Source organism: Hyaena hyaena, unplaced genomic scaffold (genome assembly GCF_003009895.1).
Source record: "Hyaena hyaena isolate Hyena2069 unplaced genomic scaffold, ASM300989v1 scaffold_378, whole genome shotgun sequence".
Classification (NCBI taxonomy): domain Eukaryota; kingdom Metazoa; phylum Chordata; class Mammalia; order Carnivora; family Hyaenidae; genus Hyaena; species Hyaena hyaena.
The window spans coordinates 1,412,583-1,432,277 of NW_024081009.1; the positions used below are offsets into that span (position 1 = coordinate 1,412,583).

At 41.1% G+C, this 19,695-nt stretch overlaps 1 protein-coding gene across 1 annotated transcript in view; it reads left to right on the plus strand.

Moving 5' to 3' along the window:
- The first annotated feature begins 8,353 nt into the window (after positions 1-8,353).
- NSF (N-ethylmaleimide sensitive factor, vesicle fusing ATPase) overlaps positions 8,354-19,695 on the plus strand; it is a 138,899-nt gene continuing 127,557 nt past the window's right edge. Inside the window, exon 1 of the mRNA XM_039250659.1 lies at positions 8,354-8,407. Coding sequence (XP_039106590.1) covers positions 8,396-8,407 — 12 coding nt within the window. The 5' untranslated portion in view covers positions 8,354-8,395. The remainder of the gene's footprint in view (positions 8,408-19,695) is intronic.

Below are 19,695 nucleotides of genomic sequence, written 5' to 3' on the forward strand. Positions count from 1 at the left end.
CATTCACCGCCTCTTGGAGACTTCTTACCAATGAGCTCCAAGTTCTGTGAGTGACGACACGTCTGACCAATGCCAAGGACAATAAGAGCCTGGGCGGGAGGAGGCCCGCCCCCCGCGACCTAGGCGACGGCACGAAGCTCTGGAAATGCCGGGTTCATCGTCCAATGACAGCTCCCGGCTTCCAGGCAAGACACGCACACATGCCCCACCCCAATGCCGCGCGCGACCAATCAGAAAGGTAAAAGGATTTCCGATTTGCTGCGCCAATCAACTCAGAAAAATCCCTGGGATTGAACTCAACCCGGGAGCATTCGAACCAACCGGGTGGGGGCATGTGGGCGGGGCCAAATTCATTGTGATACTTAAGGAAATTGACCGCGGTTGAGCTAAAAGTAGAAACTAGTTTGGGGCGGTGTCCGGTGTAGGAAATACCCAGACGATGACACCGAATTTAGGCTTAAGGAAAGTTTCCCACTCAGTCTGAAGCTAGACTGAAGCCCTGTCTCTAAACAAACAGATTTTCAACAGTTGGGTAAAATACTAGCCACCTGCACAGTTCAGATGTCACAGTACCAGTCTTCACTTACACTTAATAACTCAGCCGCCCTCAAGGTCAACTTTCTGTCCCGGTCACAGTGACTGTACATATGAAAGTAAACATATAGGAGGTTTTTCTACATAACTCCTTAAAATATTTTTTCTGACTATAAAAACTCACACAAAGTCATTTTTAAAAATACATGAAAAATGGCAGTTCTCACCAGAGAGAGGAAGAGAAGAAAGGGAAGAGAAAAGGAAAAAAATCACCCATCATTCTATCACCTAGAGGGAATCACTGTTATATTTTGGATGATTTCTTTCCAGTCATTCTTCTGAGCAATTTTTACATAGTTCAGATTATGAATACATAAAACTTGGGTTTTTTCCCAGTTACCATTTTAATCTGAGCATTTTCCACATTACTTAACATTTTAACATTTCTTTAAAAAATTGTTAATGTTTATCCATTTTTGAGAGAGAGAGAGAAAGAGCATGAGCAAGGGAGAGGCAGAGAGAGAGGGAGACACAAAATCTACAGCAGGCTCCAGGCTCTGAGAGGTCAGCACAGAGCCCAACATGGGGTTCAAACTCATGAACAGTGAGAACATGACCTGAGCTGAAGTCAGACGCTCAACCCACTGGTCACCCAGGTGCCTCAATATTTTTAACATTTCTGATAGCTGTGGGATATTGCATCACATAGATACACCCTGATTTATTTAATCCTTTTCTAGGAGTTCAATGTTCAGATTGTTTTTAAGTTTTCCATATGAATAATGTTGCAGTGAACTTTTTCCCCAGCATTCCTTGCTATTTTTTTCAGGAAAGAATTCCAGAATTGGAATTGCTGGGTCAAAACATGAAGTTGTTTAAGTCTCAATAATTACACTGCCAAATTATATTCTGAGTAGACTGTACAAACGTACATTCCCATCAACCAACTGAAAACAGTGCTTACTTCATCATCTGGTAAGCTCATTTTAATGTGTTTTGTTTGTTAATAAAAGATCTCATGTTGGTTTTATTTTCATTTCTTTACTTGTTTTTTCCTAAATGTTTACTAATATTTTTATTTCATCTACTACATCTATTCATGTGTTTTTTCTGACTTTTAAGTCAAAGGTGCAAAACTGTTTTGCCAGCAATTATGAAGGTTGCTTAAATGGATTCCTCATAACATGAAAGATGAAATGGCAAAAAGTTTTTTACCTACCATTGTTTATACAATGGAATGTTGGAGCTGATAATAATGGGACTTTATCCCTCCACCCCCAATGACCTGAAAATATGCATTGTTTTCCCAAGATCTACACTAGGACTGTGAATAAAACAAAGTCCCTGCCCACATGGCACTCAATTATTAAAGGTCACACATTAACACAGAGATGTGTTATATAAATATAAACATATTTATGTTTTATGTGTTTATATGCATGTTTTATATATACATATATGTTTCATATATTTTTTACTATAATATACTGGAGAATGTATGGGAGAGGGGCTAGAAGAAAACAGCTCTAATTTACTAGTAAGTGTGTTTACGAGACAAGGTTGTGATTTTAAGTGATTGAGAGAAAATATTAATTTCATAGGGCAAAACTTATTTTTTTTTAATATAAAACTGACAATCAGGAAGAAGTTTTAATTGAGATCATGGTAATTGTCAAGGGGGTTTATCAAGCTCAATTGTGGTGATCCAATAAATAAATTGCTTGTGGTGATGTTGGCTGAGTGGAGTGTTTTTTTAAATAGAAAATATCACTTGTCAATAGAATGTTATTTGTACAGGATGGAAAGTACAGAGTGCTCTTGGGAGAAACAAAGATCATTTCACCCTGAAAAATATCTTATCTGGAGACTGCTTTCCTTTTCTGAGTTAGACTTTAAGATTAGTTAAGAGCATTACTAACTAGTACTCTTGGTAGTGGTAGTTAGTATCTGCTGTGTAACTGCTGGATCTGGTACTGAATGTGTTAGATACTGTACGATAATGATCTGATCTAATTCTCATGTGAAAACATTTAAGTTTAGAGAATCTAAATGTCATAGTACACACACACCACCGCCCCCCAAGTATCACTAACTGTATCCCTCTATTACTATTAATATTATTATTATTAATTTAAGTAATCTCTATGCCCCAACATGGGACTTGAACTCATGACCTTAAGATCAAGTGTTACATGCTTTACCTCCTGAGCCAGCCAGGGACCCCTTATCCCTCTATTCTGGTCACACTTCTACTCAAGAGATGTCTTCTCCCTGTCTTGAAAAACCCTGTTGCACATGTTCACTTACCCCAGAAACAGCCCTCCAGTAAATTAACCCTTAGGAGAAACCTTAAGACACACCTTCACTTTTTCTCTAAAGCCCTCCTGAGAACCACCAGATACACAGTATTGTCATGCCCAGGGAACTGTGGGCTGTGGGCCTCTAGTGTCTTAAGATTCCAGGCATCGCAGCCCTTCCCAGGAGACTCTGACTTCCTTTTTCTCAAAATGCGTCAAAGCTCATAAGACCAATCAATATCTGGGGGGTGCCTGGGTGCCAAGCCGGTTAAGCCCCGGACTCTTGATCTCCGCTTGGGTCATGATCTCACAGTTTGCGAGTTTGAGCCCCATGGTGAGGAGCCTGCTTGGGATTCTGTCTTTCTCTCTGCCCCTCCCCCGCTTGTGCGCCCACCCAGGCTGTCTCTCAAAAAATTAAATAAAACTTAAAAAAAAAAGTCCGATATCTGAATCATCCTTTTTCAAAGAGATGCAAGCAGCTCTCCAGACCCACAATATTAATATGCAGGGTTAGGCAGCCTGGCAAGTGCTTTGGGGCTTGCACTAAAGGATCATCTGGTTTCCATAGCAACATTCATTCCTTTCCATGGAGGATTCTATCATCTCTCCTGCCCACTCAGACTTTCCAGAATAAATTGATTTTTGTGACTATTGGTGTTTGTCCTTGATCCTCCAAAGAGAAAAAGACCTATTCATCCAAAAAACAAAACAAAAAAACACAGAAAGCCAAAAAAAAACCCCAAAAGCCCAATAACAACAAAATCTGACTGCAGCTAGAATACTGCATTGCATCAGCTAGTCTTCCTTTCTTTAAAAATTCCATATCCTTTCTTCATTTTGCTCCGTTACCTAGCCTTAGCCATCATTTTGGAAAACAGGTTTCTCTGACAGAAAACAAACGGATGGCAACTCCATTTTCCTAAAACTGGCTATGATGGGGCTGTAAAATGAAATTTTCAACAAGGCTCCCTTAAGCTTGGGCCATGGGTGGCTGGCCTGTGGGTTATGATTGGAGGGGCAAGAATAAGGATCATTATCCACATATAGAGAGATGTCACAATTTTTGAAATTTCGCCTGTAGCAAGTTGTTTCCTTAGGTAAGGCATTGCTCTCCCCAGCAATATTCTCTTAAATTGCAATTGCATATACTTCTGGGAGGAGTGATATATTAGGTTACTAATGAGGAAAGAACTTGGGAAAGAGATGAGGTGGTGCAGAGGGAAGGGTATAAAAGGGGCCCTGGAGCCCACTTTTATTTGCTTCACATTGATAGCTCCTACAGGAGGGGTGGGTGCAGGTCCTTGTCACTCACATACACACGGCCACTGGAGGATGCTTTCTGACATTTACAATGCAGTGGCGAATTCCCTACACAGCACTGTTTTCTGAAACACCTGCATGCAGTCTTGTTGGAAGATCTTTGAAACCCACGCCTCGAAGTGACTAAAACACCTTTCTGTTCCCCCCTCACCACCATTCATTTAACCCTAGGGTTTCCGCAGACAAAAGGTCGTTTTGTTCTGGGGGACATGGCAAGCACCAAAAACCTGCACTGGTTAATTATATAAACTAGATGACACTGAATCAGTTCATTTCTACCTTGTTTACTATTGCCCTTATTCTTCAAAACACGAAAAGAAAATTTCCCCCAGTTAAATTGTTACAACTGTTAAACCAAAATGTCTATGTAACCCGAAAGTTACTCAGCCCCATTCCAGTGGAATGATGTTTAAGGGTCAGTAATCTGAACATAGAATTATATCCATGCAGTCTTCAAGTATTTGAATCAGGCCTCCACCTATAGATGTTGGTCACCCATCAGGGTAGAACAGGTGATATTGAATTTCACTATCACTTCATTGTCACTGACAGGTCATGGAGTGTACTGGACAGGGTTCCCCAGAGAAACAGACCCAATGGATATATATTGAGATACATATACATATCCATATAAAATAAAAAGATTTATTGGCTCGCTTGTGAGGTTGTGGAGGCTTAGGGAGTCCAAAAATTTGATAAGGGAGGCTGGCAAGTTAGAGATTCAGGGAAGAGTTGCACTTCAAGTCCAAAGGCAGTGTGCCAGGAAACCAGGAAGATGTGATATTGCAGATGAATTTAGAAGGCAGTCTGCTGGAAAATTTCTTGTTGCTCCAGAGAGAATTAGCATTTTAGTCAATTCAGGCCTTTGACTGATTAGATGAGGCCCATCCACATCATGGAGAGCAATCTACTTTACTCAAAATCCATGGGTTTATTTATTTATTTTTTTCAAAATCCATGGGTTTAAATGTAAATCTCATCTAAAAATATCCTGGTGGAAAAACATCCAGCATGTTTGCCCAATTATCTGGGCACTGTGACTCAGCCAAATCGATACATAAAATTGGCCATCACATTGGGTCACAGAGTAGCCATGTTTAACAAGAACTGATCTTGATCAAATTCTTACTCCCCACTCCCCACTACTCACTGTTATTTATCCTAGATACTGCTATACCCAATTCCTTACTACATCATTGTATTTTGTGCTCTCATTTGAGGTATCTAACACCCCTTTCCTCTCTGACTCTATTCCTAGTCTCCCCTCATCCACCTCGTGGTCCCCCTAAAACACCCTCCAGCCCTAGACAATGATGTTAGTCATTTACACTTTAGGATAAATTTAGGGACACCAGCCTGGCTCAGTCACTAGGGCGTGTGACTCTTGATCTCAGGGTTATGAGTTCAAGCCCCACGTTGGGCATTTTTTTTAAAAAAGGATAAATTTAAATCATTGCTGTCTTACCTATTTTCTCATCGTAAAAGGAAATCATGTTAAAAGGATTTCAGGATTGGGGTGCCTGGTTGGCTCAGTAGGTTAAGCATTCAACTTTGGCTCAGGTCACGATCTTGCGGTTTGTGGTTTCGAGCCCCGTGTCGGGCTCTGTGCTGACAGCTAGCTCAGAACCTGGAGCCTACTTCAGATTTTGTGTCTCCTCTCTCTGACCCTCCCCTGCTCACGCTGTCTCTCTCTCTCTCAGAAATAAATAAGAACAAAAAACAAAAAAGGATTGCAGGATCAATGAAGAGCTGAGGGAGGTATTTTTTTGAGGAAGGGAAAGAAGAAGGAAAGTGACAAACAAATGAAAACAAAGAAGGACAGCCAGATTTTGCCTAAGACAGAAGCCAGATAAACTCCAGGGGTCTAGATAATTCATAAATGGTCTTTTCAAGGTGACACCATTGCAGTAAATCCGCTCAGTTTTCTCTCTTCCTCAGGATAGTCACTGAGGAGAGAGAGCGAGCATCTGCTTGATCCAGCTTGAGTTCTATGCTCCCTCCTGGGCCAGGGGATGGCAGGGCACTTTGTCTGACGTTGGTTCCAAGCTGCATGAGCTGGAGCAACCGTGACCTGGAAAGAGAGACATGGATTTGGGGCAGCGAAATATTCGTTGTCTATTGACTATCTCTGTAAGAATTGCTCAACGGTGATGCAGACTCAGCTCCACTATAAGATAACCTTGAATATCTGTGCAAGGCACAGACAGGAATCTGCACAGACGCTGTGACAGCCTGAAGCAATGTCTCAGAATCCTTCTGTTCCAGCTGGATACTAAGCACCTTAAGGGCAAGAGTTCATGGCTATCTAGAGCTTCTTTGGTACACCCACCCGCAGGACTGCGTGCATGATTCTGCTGAGTATACGCCACTTGTGAGATGCTACATAGAACTGCTTATCATGGGTATACATGCTCTAAGCAGACACACTGGAACTCAACCAGGAGGCTTATCTTTCCTAAGTGGAAAGTATTCCTCCTTGTTGGACAGATTAAAGATATTTTCCCTTGCAATCTATTTTACTTAGTAACAAACCAGTGGTATAAATACATTTGCATTACTCTCTGGCCTTGAAAATAACATGAGGTCATTGCACTGAGAACCAATGTCATGCTCTGGATCCATTTGGTAAATCTCTTTGATTCAGAGGGACAAATTCAAAGTATCAAAAAAATGTTAAGATGCAGCCGTTAAGCTCATCTAATTGTACCCCTTACTTTGTGAGAGAATACGGAAACGGGCTCAGAGAGGTTAAGGGATTTGTCAAGTGAGTTGGCAAAGAAAGAACAGGGCTAAGAACCTATGCCTCCAGGCTCCCCAGTGCATTCTAATAATTTTTGTAGTTTTTCCAAGTTAATAGATCAGAATTTAACTAGTTCTGTCTTCCCAGGTAAACTCTGACCGACTGATGATTTAATTAACGTCTGATTTGTTCAATAATGCAGTATGATTCTCACGTACAGTGTGAGAGTTTATAAAACTGCCCCGATCTTTTTTACTTCTGTCCCTGTCCTGCCTTCAGGCCACTTAAAAAGATTTTTATTCTCAATTTTAAACCACTAAGCATGCCCAGCTCTTCAAATTCTTTTCCTTTGCTCATGTTGGAAAAACTTTTTTTTTTTCCTAATTATCTGTGAGAAATGAAAGATAACAAATCCTGTTGTTTTTCTGTGTCTTGTGTAAATATGGAGAAAATTTAAGCTAGTAGGGCAGGGGCAATAAAAGCATCAAGGAAACCGTTAGGCAGAATCTCAACCTTGTGAGGTGCTGCTGCTGTTACTATCATTTATTCTCTTTTTATCCTCTATTCTTTTTTAAAGAATTCTTTTTGAGTAGGTTCCATGCTCAACGTGGGGCCTGAACTCACAACTTTGAGGTCAAGAGTCACTCTACCAGCAAAGCCGACCAGGCGCCCCTATTATCCTCTATTCTGAGATTCCAGTGAGGAAATGCTATAGTAGGTATATTGAGGTGAAAAAAATTAAGAATTTAGGGCACACTTCATTCAAATTCTACCTATAGTCTAAAATGAAACAACCCTGGGGAATGACAAAGATTGTTAAAAACCCTACCTTTATAGATAAATATACTTAATAGTTAAATTAAAAAGATAGACCATAAAGTTATAGAAATAATCACAATTCACTTTCAAATTTGATGAAATTACTGTTTTCCAGGCGACACATCAGCTAAGTATAAAGTCCAACGCTGATAGTTTCCAGGCACTAGGTAAACGAGCTCGCCTACAGAGAAAAGCTTGAATTAACACAGAACTTGAATTCAGAACCAACTGTACCCGCGCCGAGAGCTCTCAGGCACATTCACCCATTTCAGGGGATCTGGACGCAGAAAGGCCATTACTGCGCAAGCGGCAGCGGGCAAAGAGAAACAAGGCTAAGTCATTAAAGCATCAAAGGCCTTGCGGCACAAACGGCCAGATGGGACAAGATTCGCAAAAGAAGCCGTTGAGACATCGGAGAGCGACAGGTCCTCGAAAGAAACACGGAGTCACTGCACCCACGGCTGCCGCTTAAGATGGCGTCACCTCCCCGCCCTCGCTAGGCGGCCGTGGAGCCCGCGCGCGCCCTGCGGGGCGGGGACGCCAGGGACGTGGCCGGGTGCGCGCGCGGTCGCAAGACGGCTGCGTGCCTGCGCGAGGGCGGGCGGCGGGCGCGCGCGCGCGCGCGGCGGGGGCGGGCTTTACTAAGCAGCCAGCCGCAGCCGCCGAGCCGGACGTGTCCGCGAAGATGGCGGGCCGGGTGAGTGCCGGCCCCGGAGCCACGGCTCGAGGCAGGGGTGCCGGGCTCGCGGGCACTCCGAAGTCCAGATGGCTCCAGGGGAGGGGGAGTGAGTCCGAGCGAATGGGGAGTCGGAGGGGGCGGCAAGCCGGAGAAGGGCATGAGGGTGAGAAGGGGGAGCGGTGGCAGGGGATTAAGCCCTCCTCGGAAACTCCATCCCCCTGAGGAAGCTCTAGGGGAGGTGACCCCCTCACCACCCACCCGCGCCTCCTGGGTCTCCCTTGATTCCCCCTTTCTATCCCTTGGGGCTTGTTACCCGCCTCCCCCAAGGCAGCCGCAGGATTGTGGTCGTCCCAGCCCCGTCGGACCGGCTCTGGGGGGTTCTCCGCACTCGAGGGCTTAGTAGATACAGCCGCTGAAATAACTGCGGGGGATCCGTCTGCTGCTTTGGGAAGGATCATTAGGGACCCGTTTCTGCTTCTTCAGAGTGACTTGTCTTGGGAAAGGGTGAGGGGGCTCAAGTGACTTTTACTGTGAAACCCCAGCTCTCTATGGGGACCTGTCACTGTCGGGTCAGGCAGGAATGTCTTCAACTTGGAATGGAGATGCATTTGGGGAGTCGCGTTTTGTGTTTATGAATGACAGTCGCTCTGAATGCAGCCGCATATGTGGTAGTTTCAGGGTTTTAAATTTTACTTCCTCCTTTAGCCTCTGAAGATCGCGGTGTAGTATGGGTTTGGCAAAGGGGAGATCGGGCTGGTACAGTGCTCCACTGCAGTGTGCGTCGAGCTAAAAACCCTTTGAGGGGATGGATCCTGCCCAGAGATTACACTGGTCATAAACCTGGGGACATTAACTGCGTCATTGGGGATAAGGATGTGCTTGGCTGATTGATTTATACTGGAATATTTGAACAAGTTTGAATAGATCTATACATGCATGCAGATGTCCTATCTGAAAGAAATTGTCAGTCATGAGATTATGGAGTGAGAAGAGACCTTAAAGGTCATTTAACTTGACCTCTTTCTCTTCCTTTCTCTTCCTCCGCACCCCCCCCCCCCCCCCCGGAGCCTCTTCTTTTATCTGTGGTTACTCCCTCCACCCATGCTTCAGATGCTCTCTTTTCCCACGGAAGGAACCCCACTCCTGTGTATTCACCTGTTTCCTCTTCACGTGTGGAAGCTTCTCCCGCCTTAAGACAAACCCTCCACCCGCACAGCTGTCCCGTTTTCTCTTCCCACTTTTCAGCCAGAAATTTTGATAGAGTTGTGTACATTTATTGTCTCCCATTTGTTTACCCCTTACTTACCCCTCAGCCCGCCCACTGCAGTCTGATTTCTGGCCCTATCATTCTACAGAAACGTGACCCTACACTTAATTGACATGTTCCATTCTTTGTCCGACTGGATGTCTCCACAGCGTTTGCCGTCATTGACCATTGCCTCCTTCATGGAAAACGCTCTTCCGGGGCTTCTCTACAGCCTTGCTCCTGTTTTTACTCCCCCCTCTCTTTTGCAGACTCACCCTCCTCTACCCTGTTAGCCAATGCAGATGTTACTCAGGGCTTTCTTGTCACTCTGTTTTCTCTTCAGGCATCCTCTTCGAAGCCTACAGCCTCAAGTACCATCTATATGCCCAGGATTCTCAGTATTTTACTCCCAGTCCAGACTTATCCTTGAAGTTCCAGATCAATATGTCAGACTGTGTATTTAAAACCAAGGCACCTCAAAGTCTACTGCTCAAATCTAAACCCGCCTAATTAGTACTTTCTCTGTTTTCTATTTCAGTGAATGGCACTACTGTCCATGCGCTTATATAGGCTGGAAACCAGTGTGGGGTGGGGTGGGGTGGGGTGGTGGTGGTGGTGGTCGTGGTCATCCTTCATACCTCTTCTCTCTCCCCACATCCTTTGCCCCCCTATGAAATTCATCAGAGTTCTGTTCCCCAACGACGCCCCCTCCCTCCTGCTCCTTACAGAAAAGGATATTATTAGGGCCAAAGAATTTGGCTTGGGCATTGCTGCTTTAAACTGTAGCCAAATAACCCACTGGAATGGTCATGTGGGTTTCGTCATTTTAACATCCTAAAAATCTCTTCAATCTGTCCTCTCTACATCTTCATTTCCACCTCATTTTCCCTAACTACCATCATTTGTGGTCTGGACTACTTTGGAAAGCTCGCTAGAGGTCTCTTTACAGCATTTTCCGCATTGATTGTTTTCTCTCATGCCTGTTGCTGCTTAAACCCCTACGTCATTAGCATCGAGCTACTTTTGGGAGAACATCAAATCCAAACTGGGCCTTTAAGGCCCTTTGTGGTTCCACTCCTGCCACTCTCTACTCTTTCTCTTACTCTCTATGTTCAGGTTATATAAGCCATTCAATTCCTTGAACTTTAGTAGTTTTTCATACCACAAGGTCTTTGCATGTGCTGTTTCCTTTGTAATGTTCTGTTCCCAATCATTTACCTCCTACTCATATATCACGCATCTACTCGAGAGAAGCGTGTTCTGGTCCCACAGAAGTCAGGATCCTCTGTTCCATGCTCTTGAAAACTGTATTAGTTTCTTTAGAGATTTTACTGTGATTTAAATTTTTTTTTAGTGTTTATTTTTTGAGAGAGAGAGAGAGAAAGAGAGAGGGAGGGAGAGAATGAGCGGGGGAGGGGCAGAGAGAGGGAGCCGCAGAATCTGAAGCAGGCTCCAGGCTCCAAGCTGTCAGCACAGAGGCAGATGCAGGGCTCAAACCTGAGAACCATGAGATTATGCCTTAGCCGAAGTTGGACGCTTAACCTACTGAGCCACCCAGTCACCTCAGCGGTTTGTCATTTTAAATTTATTGGTGTGATTATTTGCCTTTACGATTTATCTTCCATGAAAGAAGAGACCATGTTAGTTTTTTACGCACTAGAATCATCTGTGCTTTGCACACTGGCACCTAGATGCTCAATACATTTTTGTTTACGATAGAAACTAGGGGCACCTGGGTGGCTCAGTTGGTTAAGCCTATGACTTCAGCTCAGGTCATAATCTCACGGTTCGTGTGTTTGTGCCCTGCATCGGGCTCTGTGCTGACAGCTCAGAGCCTAGAGCCTGCTTCAGATTTTGTGTCTCCCTCTCTCTGCCCCTCCCCTGTTCACTCTCTGACTCATAAATAAATAAATGTTAAAAAAATTTAAAACGAATCTCATCAAGCCTGGATGGCTCAGTCTGGTGTCTGAACTCTTGGTTTTGGCTCAGGTCAGGATCTCAGCCTTTGTGAGTTCGAGCCCCATTTGGAGCTCCATACTTACAGCAGGGATCCTGCGTGGGATTCTCTCTCTCCCTTTCTCTCTCTGGCCCTTCCTGCCACCCCTTTGCACGCATGTGCACGCTCACTCTCTCTCTCTCTTTGCAAAATAAATAAATAAATAATGATTCTAATCTAATCTCTGTTTGAATATTCTAGCAATAGAGGGTGCATCACCATTAAAGCCAGCCCATTTTAGTGTCATGTTAGGTCTTTTTTGTATGGAGTTCCATGTAATTTTTAGGTAGATATGATTTCTGCTTTTTAGAGCTACATAGAGCTAAAGAAAATAATTCATTTTCCATGTGACAGCTCCTCAGATATTTGAAAACATGTTACATATTATCTCAGATTTTCTCTTTTTCAAATTAAACATCCCCAATTTCTCAAACATTCTGTCTTTCAAACTTTTCATCATTTAGGTTACATTCCTCTGGAAATGTTTTACCAGTGTTTCTTCTAAAATGTAACACAGTGATTATTCTTCACTATATGCTGAACTCTTATTACTCTCCTTAGCTGGACACTAGTGTTATTAATATAGGGTAAAATTGTATTCGCTTTTTTTAAATGTTTATTTATTTTTGAAGGAGAGAGAGAGAGACAGAGTGTGAGCAGGCGAGGGGTAGAGAGAGAGGGAGACACAGAATTTGAAGCAGGTTCCAGGCTTTGAGCTGTCAGCACAGAGGCTGATGTGGAGCTCAAACTCACGTACCGCGAGATCATGACCTAAGCCAAAGTCGGACGCTTAACCAACTGAGCCACCCAAGCACCCTGTATTTGCTTTTTTTCTGCAGTAAATCACACTCTTGGCTCATAATGAGCTTGCAGTCGGTTAAAACTCTTGTGTTATTTTAAAATTGGCTCCCCATCCCATTCTAGGTATCATGCAATTGGTTTATTGAACCTAAGTATAAAACCTCACATGTATCCCCTTTACAATTCTTTTTTTTTTTTTTTTTTAAAGGTCAGGGCCTACCTACTTCTTGTTCAAGTCTTCTTGATTCTTGATTCTTTTATGTTATATAACCCAGCTCTGTCTGTCAGTTTTGTTTTCTCCTGTAGGTTTAAAATCATGACTTCTGTGTCTACATTCAAGCCATTATTAAAAAGGAGAATAAGATGGGTCAGAAATAGCCTTGAGCATGCTGTTAGAGACTTTCCTCTAGGCTGATACAGATCTTTATACTTTGGGTACCATCACTTAATTACAAACGTATCTCATTTAATTCTGACAAAATCACCCTGCAAGCTAGGTACTATTAATATTGTGTTACTCAGAGAGAGAGGCTCAGTAATTTTCCAGGCTCACAAGAAGTAGGTTCAAGGTATAAATTCAGCCCTGTTACTATTCCCTGCTTCACCAGGTAGATTTACCTTAGCTAGAACTTCTGGAGGTTGCTGCCAAAGTTTCATTTTCAAAAACTACCTTCTATCTTTTGGAAAATCTGATTGGCCTATCTATCTTTGGCCCATCTCTGTTGTCTATCCTGTGATAATCATAATTTCCTAGTAACTGTATTGATGTTGAGCAAATAGAGTTAGCCTTGTTGTAATACTTTTAAAATGGGTTCTGAATTTCTATTTTAGGGGTGAAAACCTATTTTGAATTATTGCTTTTGGTTAGTGTAATTTTGGCATTCTGACATTTTGTAAATGGCATTTATATTCACTTTGTAATTGAAGGTGGTTTTTGTTGCTGTGTTGTTGTATCACTGATTGTTGTTGTTGGTAGCATTAGTAACTTGTGTATCTTGTCCTTGGCTTTTTTGGTCAGAAAAGGGCAGCATCATGTTTAGTTTGGAAATTGGCTGAAGAATGAAATGTGTGATGTTATTCAGTATGTAGCATCTAGGTCATTAGAACTTGATAATCCTAAAATATCTTGAAGCTGCTAATCTGAAAAGCAAAGAACCTTGGGGCGCCTGGCTGACTCAGTCGGTGGAGCGTGTGACTCTTGATCTCGGGGCTGTAAATTCAAACCCCAGGTTGGGTGTAGAGATTGCTAAAATAATAATAATAATAATAATAATGAAAGTTTTGAAAGACAAAGAACTTAGAAGAAAATTTTTGACTTTTAGTTTATTTACTATATGAAAAAATATGGTATTGTAAGTTGGATACATTTTATAATGATGAATTGATTTAAACTTGGTTACCTTTGGCTCTTCGAAAAGATTCAGTTAGGCAGTAAGTATTAAATGTTTGCTAGTAATGAAGCAGATTCTACAGTTCTAATTCTTATTACTGACATTAAATACAGACTTTTATTTATAAATGAACTCCGCATACAGATGGCTACCACTGCCTCAGGCCCACACTGCCTGTCAGAACTCTTACACTACAGCTTGTTTGGAATCATGGAATCAGAAGTAGAGGAAAGGAAGGATCTGAAATTCAGCCTTAATCGCTTAGGAGAGCTGACTCTGAGTCGGGAGAGGCTCCTCAGTAAAGTTACTCAAATGGTGTTACCTTCTGGGCCTCTTACACTGTCACCACCACCTACTTACTGAAAAGAAAAGAAGAAAGGCTTACCACATTGCCTGAACTTTTTGTACTCTGCCTTTTAAAATTGCCAGAAATGTCACTTGCTGGAGATTCCGTAGTCCCATTCTAGAAATATCCATGCATTCATGCAAAGAAAACCAATGGATCACTTCATAAATTCTTACACCTAGTTGAGGTAATTTGTTGTGAAGAAATAGGAGTAAGGTGATGTTAAATAGGAATCTAAGGGAGAGATCTGTCTTAGGAATTGAAAGAGGTGTAGAAAGATGTTAGAGGTAAAATTTACCTAATACCAGGTTTTGATGAGGGCAAGCTAATGTGTTTCGTATCAGTTATTATATTGATGAAATTTTTGTAGCCGAGTCTGGAAATGTAGCCATTTATAACATTTTGTGAGTAAACGACATCTTTACCAAATAACCTTCAGGTAGTTTTGGACTACGTGCTGTAAGTTGGGGATAGCTTATGTGCAATACCACACTTCAAAACAAATAATGCAGAATGCTTTGTAGTCTTTTCCTAAATCCAAGTCTTGCTATCCAAAGCGTATCAACTTTCTGCAACCTTATATGCAGTAGTTATCGTTTCTTGTTACTTTCCTGGATATTTTTGAAAGGATCTTCAAATGCCATAGATTTTAGAAAATAAAAATGAACTCTTTTTGCCATAAAATAACTTTTTAAAACCAGGGGAATTTATGCCTAAAATGGTTGTATGTTTTCAAGTATTTAAATGAAGGTGCAGAGGTATAAGGTGAAAGTGTATTATTGTACTGTTGGAAATTCTTGAATTGGCAGAACAGTGAACCCTTGCAAACCTCTGCATTGGCAATGCACTAGACACTTACTATAATGCAGTTCTTAAGGATCCATACTCTGGGTATGATATCTTAGGCAAAAATCTCTCTCTGTCTCTCAAGCAACTTTTTATTTTTTTTAAAGATTTATTTATTTAAGTAATCTCTACACCCAGCGTGAGGCTTGAACTCACAACCCTGAGATCAAGAGTGATTTGCTCTACTGACTGAGCCAGCCAGGCATACCAGTAAAAATATCTTAATGAGGGGCGCCTGGGTGGCTTAGTCGGTTAAGCGTTCGACTTTCGCTTAGGTCATGATCTCGCGGTTCGTGGGTTTGAGCCCCGCCTCGGGCTCTGTGCTGACTGCCAGCTCAGAGCCTGGAGCCTGTTTCAGTCTGTGACTCCCTCTCTCTCTGACCCTCCCCTGCTCACGCTGTCTCTCTCTCTCTCTCTCTCTCCTAGAAATAAATAAAAATAAATAAATAAATAAATAAAATATTAAAAAAAAATCTTAATGAGATCCTTTTTCATACTTCAATATTAATACCCTTGAATGGGTTCTGAGGTCTACATTATACTACCTTCAGTTTCCTAGTGATTTAATCTTATAATTTCCAACTATTTTTATGATGGAAACTAAATATTCTTTGCATGGCTGTAACTATTTCTAGAAGTTCTGTGGACTTAAATGAGTATAAGTTATATACACTTTAAGAGATTTCAAGCCTGCTGAAAAAAACAGCAAATAACATATATATCCATATGCTCACCATCCAGCTTTAAGTGCTAACATATTTGTTCCAGGGCTTGGATTTTTAGAAATAAAACATTGCAGATTGAATTGAATCCCTTTTGTATCTCCTTATGATTCCACTAACCTTTCCCAGAAATAACCACTATCCTAAAGTTGGTATAGATCCTTTCTGTTCACATTAATGTATGCTCATGCCCATAAGTAATATGTTGTTTTGTGTGTTTTAAAATATATATATGATGGTGTCATACTGTATCCTTCTGCAACCTGCATTTTCAAAATTTTAAATGGCATTTGAAATTTAGTCATGTTGGTATATAGAGAGCCAACATATATTCTGTTTCCGGTGTAGCATTCTATTTTGTGAATATACCACAATTATCTGTTTTCTTATCTGAGGATAATTTAAGTGGATTCTAATTTTATTTTTTCTGCAGTGCACATTCTTTTATATGTCTCCTTACATACATATGTGAGAGCTTCCTTAGGATATTTGTCTGCAGACAGGGACATTGCTGTGGAGGATTGCGGGGTGATGAGTTACCTTTGTCTTTACCTAATTACACCAGCTCGCAGCCTTGCCAGCGGTCTGCGAGCACCTGCCAGTCACGTCCTGTCCAGCGCTTAACATTGCATACATCTTAGTTTTTACCGTATGATGGATGTAAGCAATCTTACTTGCATTTTTTTCCCTAATGACTAGTGAGATTGAGCACTTTCATATTGGTCATTGGGATTTCCTCTTTTGTGAATATCCTTTGTATATATCCTTTGCCCCTTTTTACTGTTGGGCTATTAGCATTTTTTAAAAAATTGACTTGTAGAGTTTTCCTTTTGTAGGGAGTAAGTTATGCTTTGGGATCTAATTTTCTTAAATGTTTGTTTATTTTTGAGAGAGAGAGAGAGGAAGGGGCAGAGAGAGAGAGGGAGACACAGAATCTGAAGCAGGCTCCGGGCCCTGGGCTATCAGCACAGAGCCTGTCGTGGTGCTCGAACTCACAAACTATGACATCATGACCTGGGCCAAAGTTGGAGGCTTAACGGACTGAGCCACCCAGACACTCCTCTTTATTTTTTTTTAAACGTTTATTTTTGAGAGAGAGAGCATGCAAGCTTGCACGAGTGGGGGAGGGGCAGAGAAAGAGGGAGACAGGATCCCAAGCAAGCTTTGGGCTGACAGTAGAGAGCCTGATGGGTGGGCTCTAACCCAGGAACCCCGAGATCATGACCTTGGCCAAAGTCAGAAGCTTAACTGAGTCACTCAGATGCCCCTTGAATGTATTTAGTTGCAAATAGCTTCTCCCAGACAGTGATGATCTTTTCGTGTTTATAGTTTTATTTATGTATTTATTTACTTTTTATGTATGTATGTATGTATGTGTGTTTATTTTGAGAGAGTATGTGCACACATGTGCGCAAGTGAGCACGAGGAGGGGAGGTGCAGAGAGAGCCGGAGAGAGAATCCCAAACAGGCTCCAAGCTCAGCTCAGAGCCTGACATGGTATTGATTTCACAACCACGAGATCACGACCTGAGCCGGTATCTAGAGTCAGTCGCTTTACCAACCGAGCCACTCAGGCGCCCCATAAAGTTTTAGATTTAAATTTTCATTATAGCCAGCTAAGACACCTGAATGGCTCAGTTGGTTAAGTGTCCGACTTCACCTCAAGTCACGATCTCATGGTTTTTGGGCTCTGCCCTGGCATCGGGCTCTCAGCTGTCAGAGTGGAGCCTGCTCAGATTCTGTCTCCCTCTCTCTCCGCCCCTACCCAGCTCACTCTCTCTGTCTCTCAAAAATAAACTTCATTGTAGCTAGCTATAAATACCTACTTTTTTTTACCTTTATGATTGTTACGTTTGTGTGTTTTAAAAGAAATCTTTACCTACCTTGAATATTTTCTTCTAAAAGGTTTACGTTTTTGTGCTTTACATTTTGGTATTTAATTCATCTGGAATTTGTTTTTGTGTTTGCTGTGAATTGGGAAGCTAATTTTATCTTTTCCGTATATATAGTCACTTGTCTTAATATCATTTATTGAGTCCACCCTTTTTTTTCACTGACTTTTAGTGCTGTGTTTTATGCCCACTCTAAGTCTGGACTCTATATTTTGGTTTATATTCTGTTTGCGTATATGTACATAGTTTCAGCATTTTAATGAAAATAGCTTTAATATTATATTAAATATGTCAGATTATATGTTTTATTATAAATATATTATTTAATATTATATGTGATAGCTTTAAGATTATTCTTTCTATATGCTGAAATTATTCTTGCCCCCTCCTTATTATTCTTTATTTGACATTTGTTGGCCCTTTTCCACATGAAAGTAATCTTTCCTCTTTTAAAAAATATCTTTAAATTTAAATTTATTTTTGTCTATTGCTATTGATTTTGACTTACAGTTTTTTCTTATATTTTACAAGGGCAGGTACAAAGACTGTTTAAAGAAAATTCAGCTGAATTGCTCAAGGAAGCTGATTTTCCCGTCTTTCTTTCTTTCTTTTTTTTGACATGAAACCAAAAAGTGCTAACACATTGTGCTCTATAGATTTAATACCAAATGAATTAGCATCAGCTGTTTATGAGTAATGCAGGGTATTTTGGTCCTTTGCTAAATTCAGAACGAAGTGCTAAAGTTGTTACGTGTTTTGCACTAGTCATATAGATCTTTGGTAATGGAGAAAATGGGAAAATTATTAAAGTAAGAAATAAGCTGTCATTTTTTAAATCCAACGTTCACTTATTTTTAAAATCCTTAAATAATAAAGAGTATTTTGCTGGTGGATTTTTAAATATCGTGACGTGTTTTAGTGTTATACGCATATGAACAAATATTTTCTTGGTTGACAAGCGAGGAAACTAGCAATTATCACTACTTCTGGGTCTTCCAAAGAACATCAGTGTGGGAGAATTAAAAAAATTTAGTTATTCTGATCAGTTTACTACTTATCGAGCAGCAAAATAAACTTAGCTGTATTTATCAAGTTAAATGATGAAATGGCCTAAGAGCGTTATTGAGGCCTCTTTTTTGCATTTTCTCTTCTGTTGTAGGAAGATATGAACCTACCAGTATTTCTGTTTTTACAAAGTTCATTTCTCCTTATTTAATACAATGATTCTCAAAGTGGAATCTGCAGACCAGCAAATCAGTATCACCTGAGAACTTGTCAGAAATGCAAATTCTCAGGCCCAGCCCCAGGCTGAAATTTAGAAACTGCTGGTGGGGCCCCTGCAATCTCCTTTAATACATTCTCCAAGTGATTCTGGTGTATGCCGAAGAATCATGGACTTGGGGGCGCCTGGGTGACTCCAGTCGGTTGAGCATCCTACTTCAGCTCAGGTCATGATCTCACTGTTTGGGAGTTCGAGCCCCACTTTGGGCTCGCTGCTGTCCGCATTGAGCCCGCTTCCAATCCTGTTCTCTTTCTCTGCCCTTTCTCCCCTGTTCTCTCTCTCTCAAAAATGAATAAAATGTAAAAAAAAAAAAAACACACCAACCCTACTGATCTGGCATTTGAGCTGTTCAGTTTAGTTTCTTAAATAAATTGCTGAAGATATTTTTCCCATATTTCTTTCCAAATCTATATCCAACCTTGTTATTTTGAATAACAAGGGTTATTGTCTTTTCTTCCCTTTAATACCTTCATCTGTATCCAATTTTTAAACATTTAAGAAAGCAGAGTTATTTCCTGTAGTATGGTGAATTTGGTATTCAGAGTGACCTTCCCATAGAAACAATTTAAAATGCTAGTTAGCATGGTGACTCTAGTTAATAATGATATACTGAAATTTATTAGGAGAATAGATCTTAAGCTGTTCCTAACCACACACACAGAAAATGGTAACTATGTAAGGTGCTGGATATGTTAATTAGTCATTAAAATTATATCAAAACACCACGTTGTACACATTAGGCAAAATTCCCTAAAGTTGAACGTATATGTGTATGCTATGACCC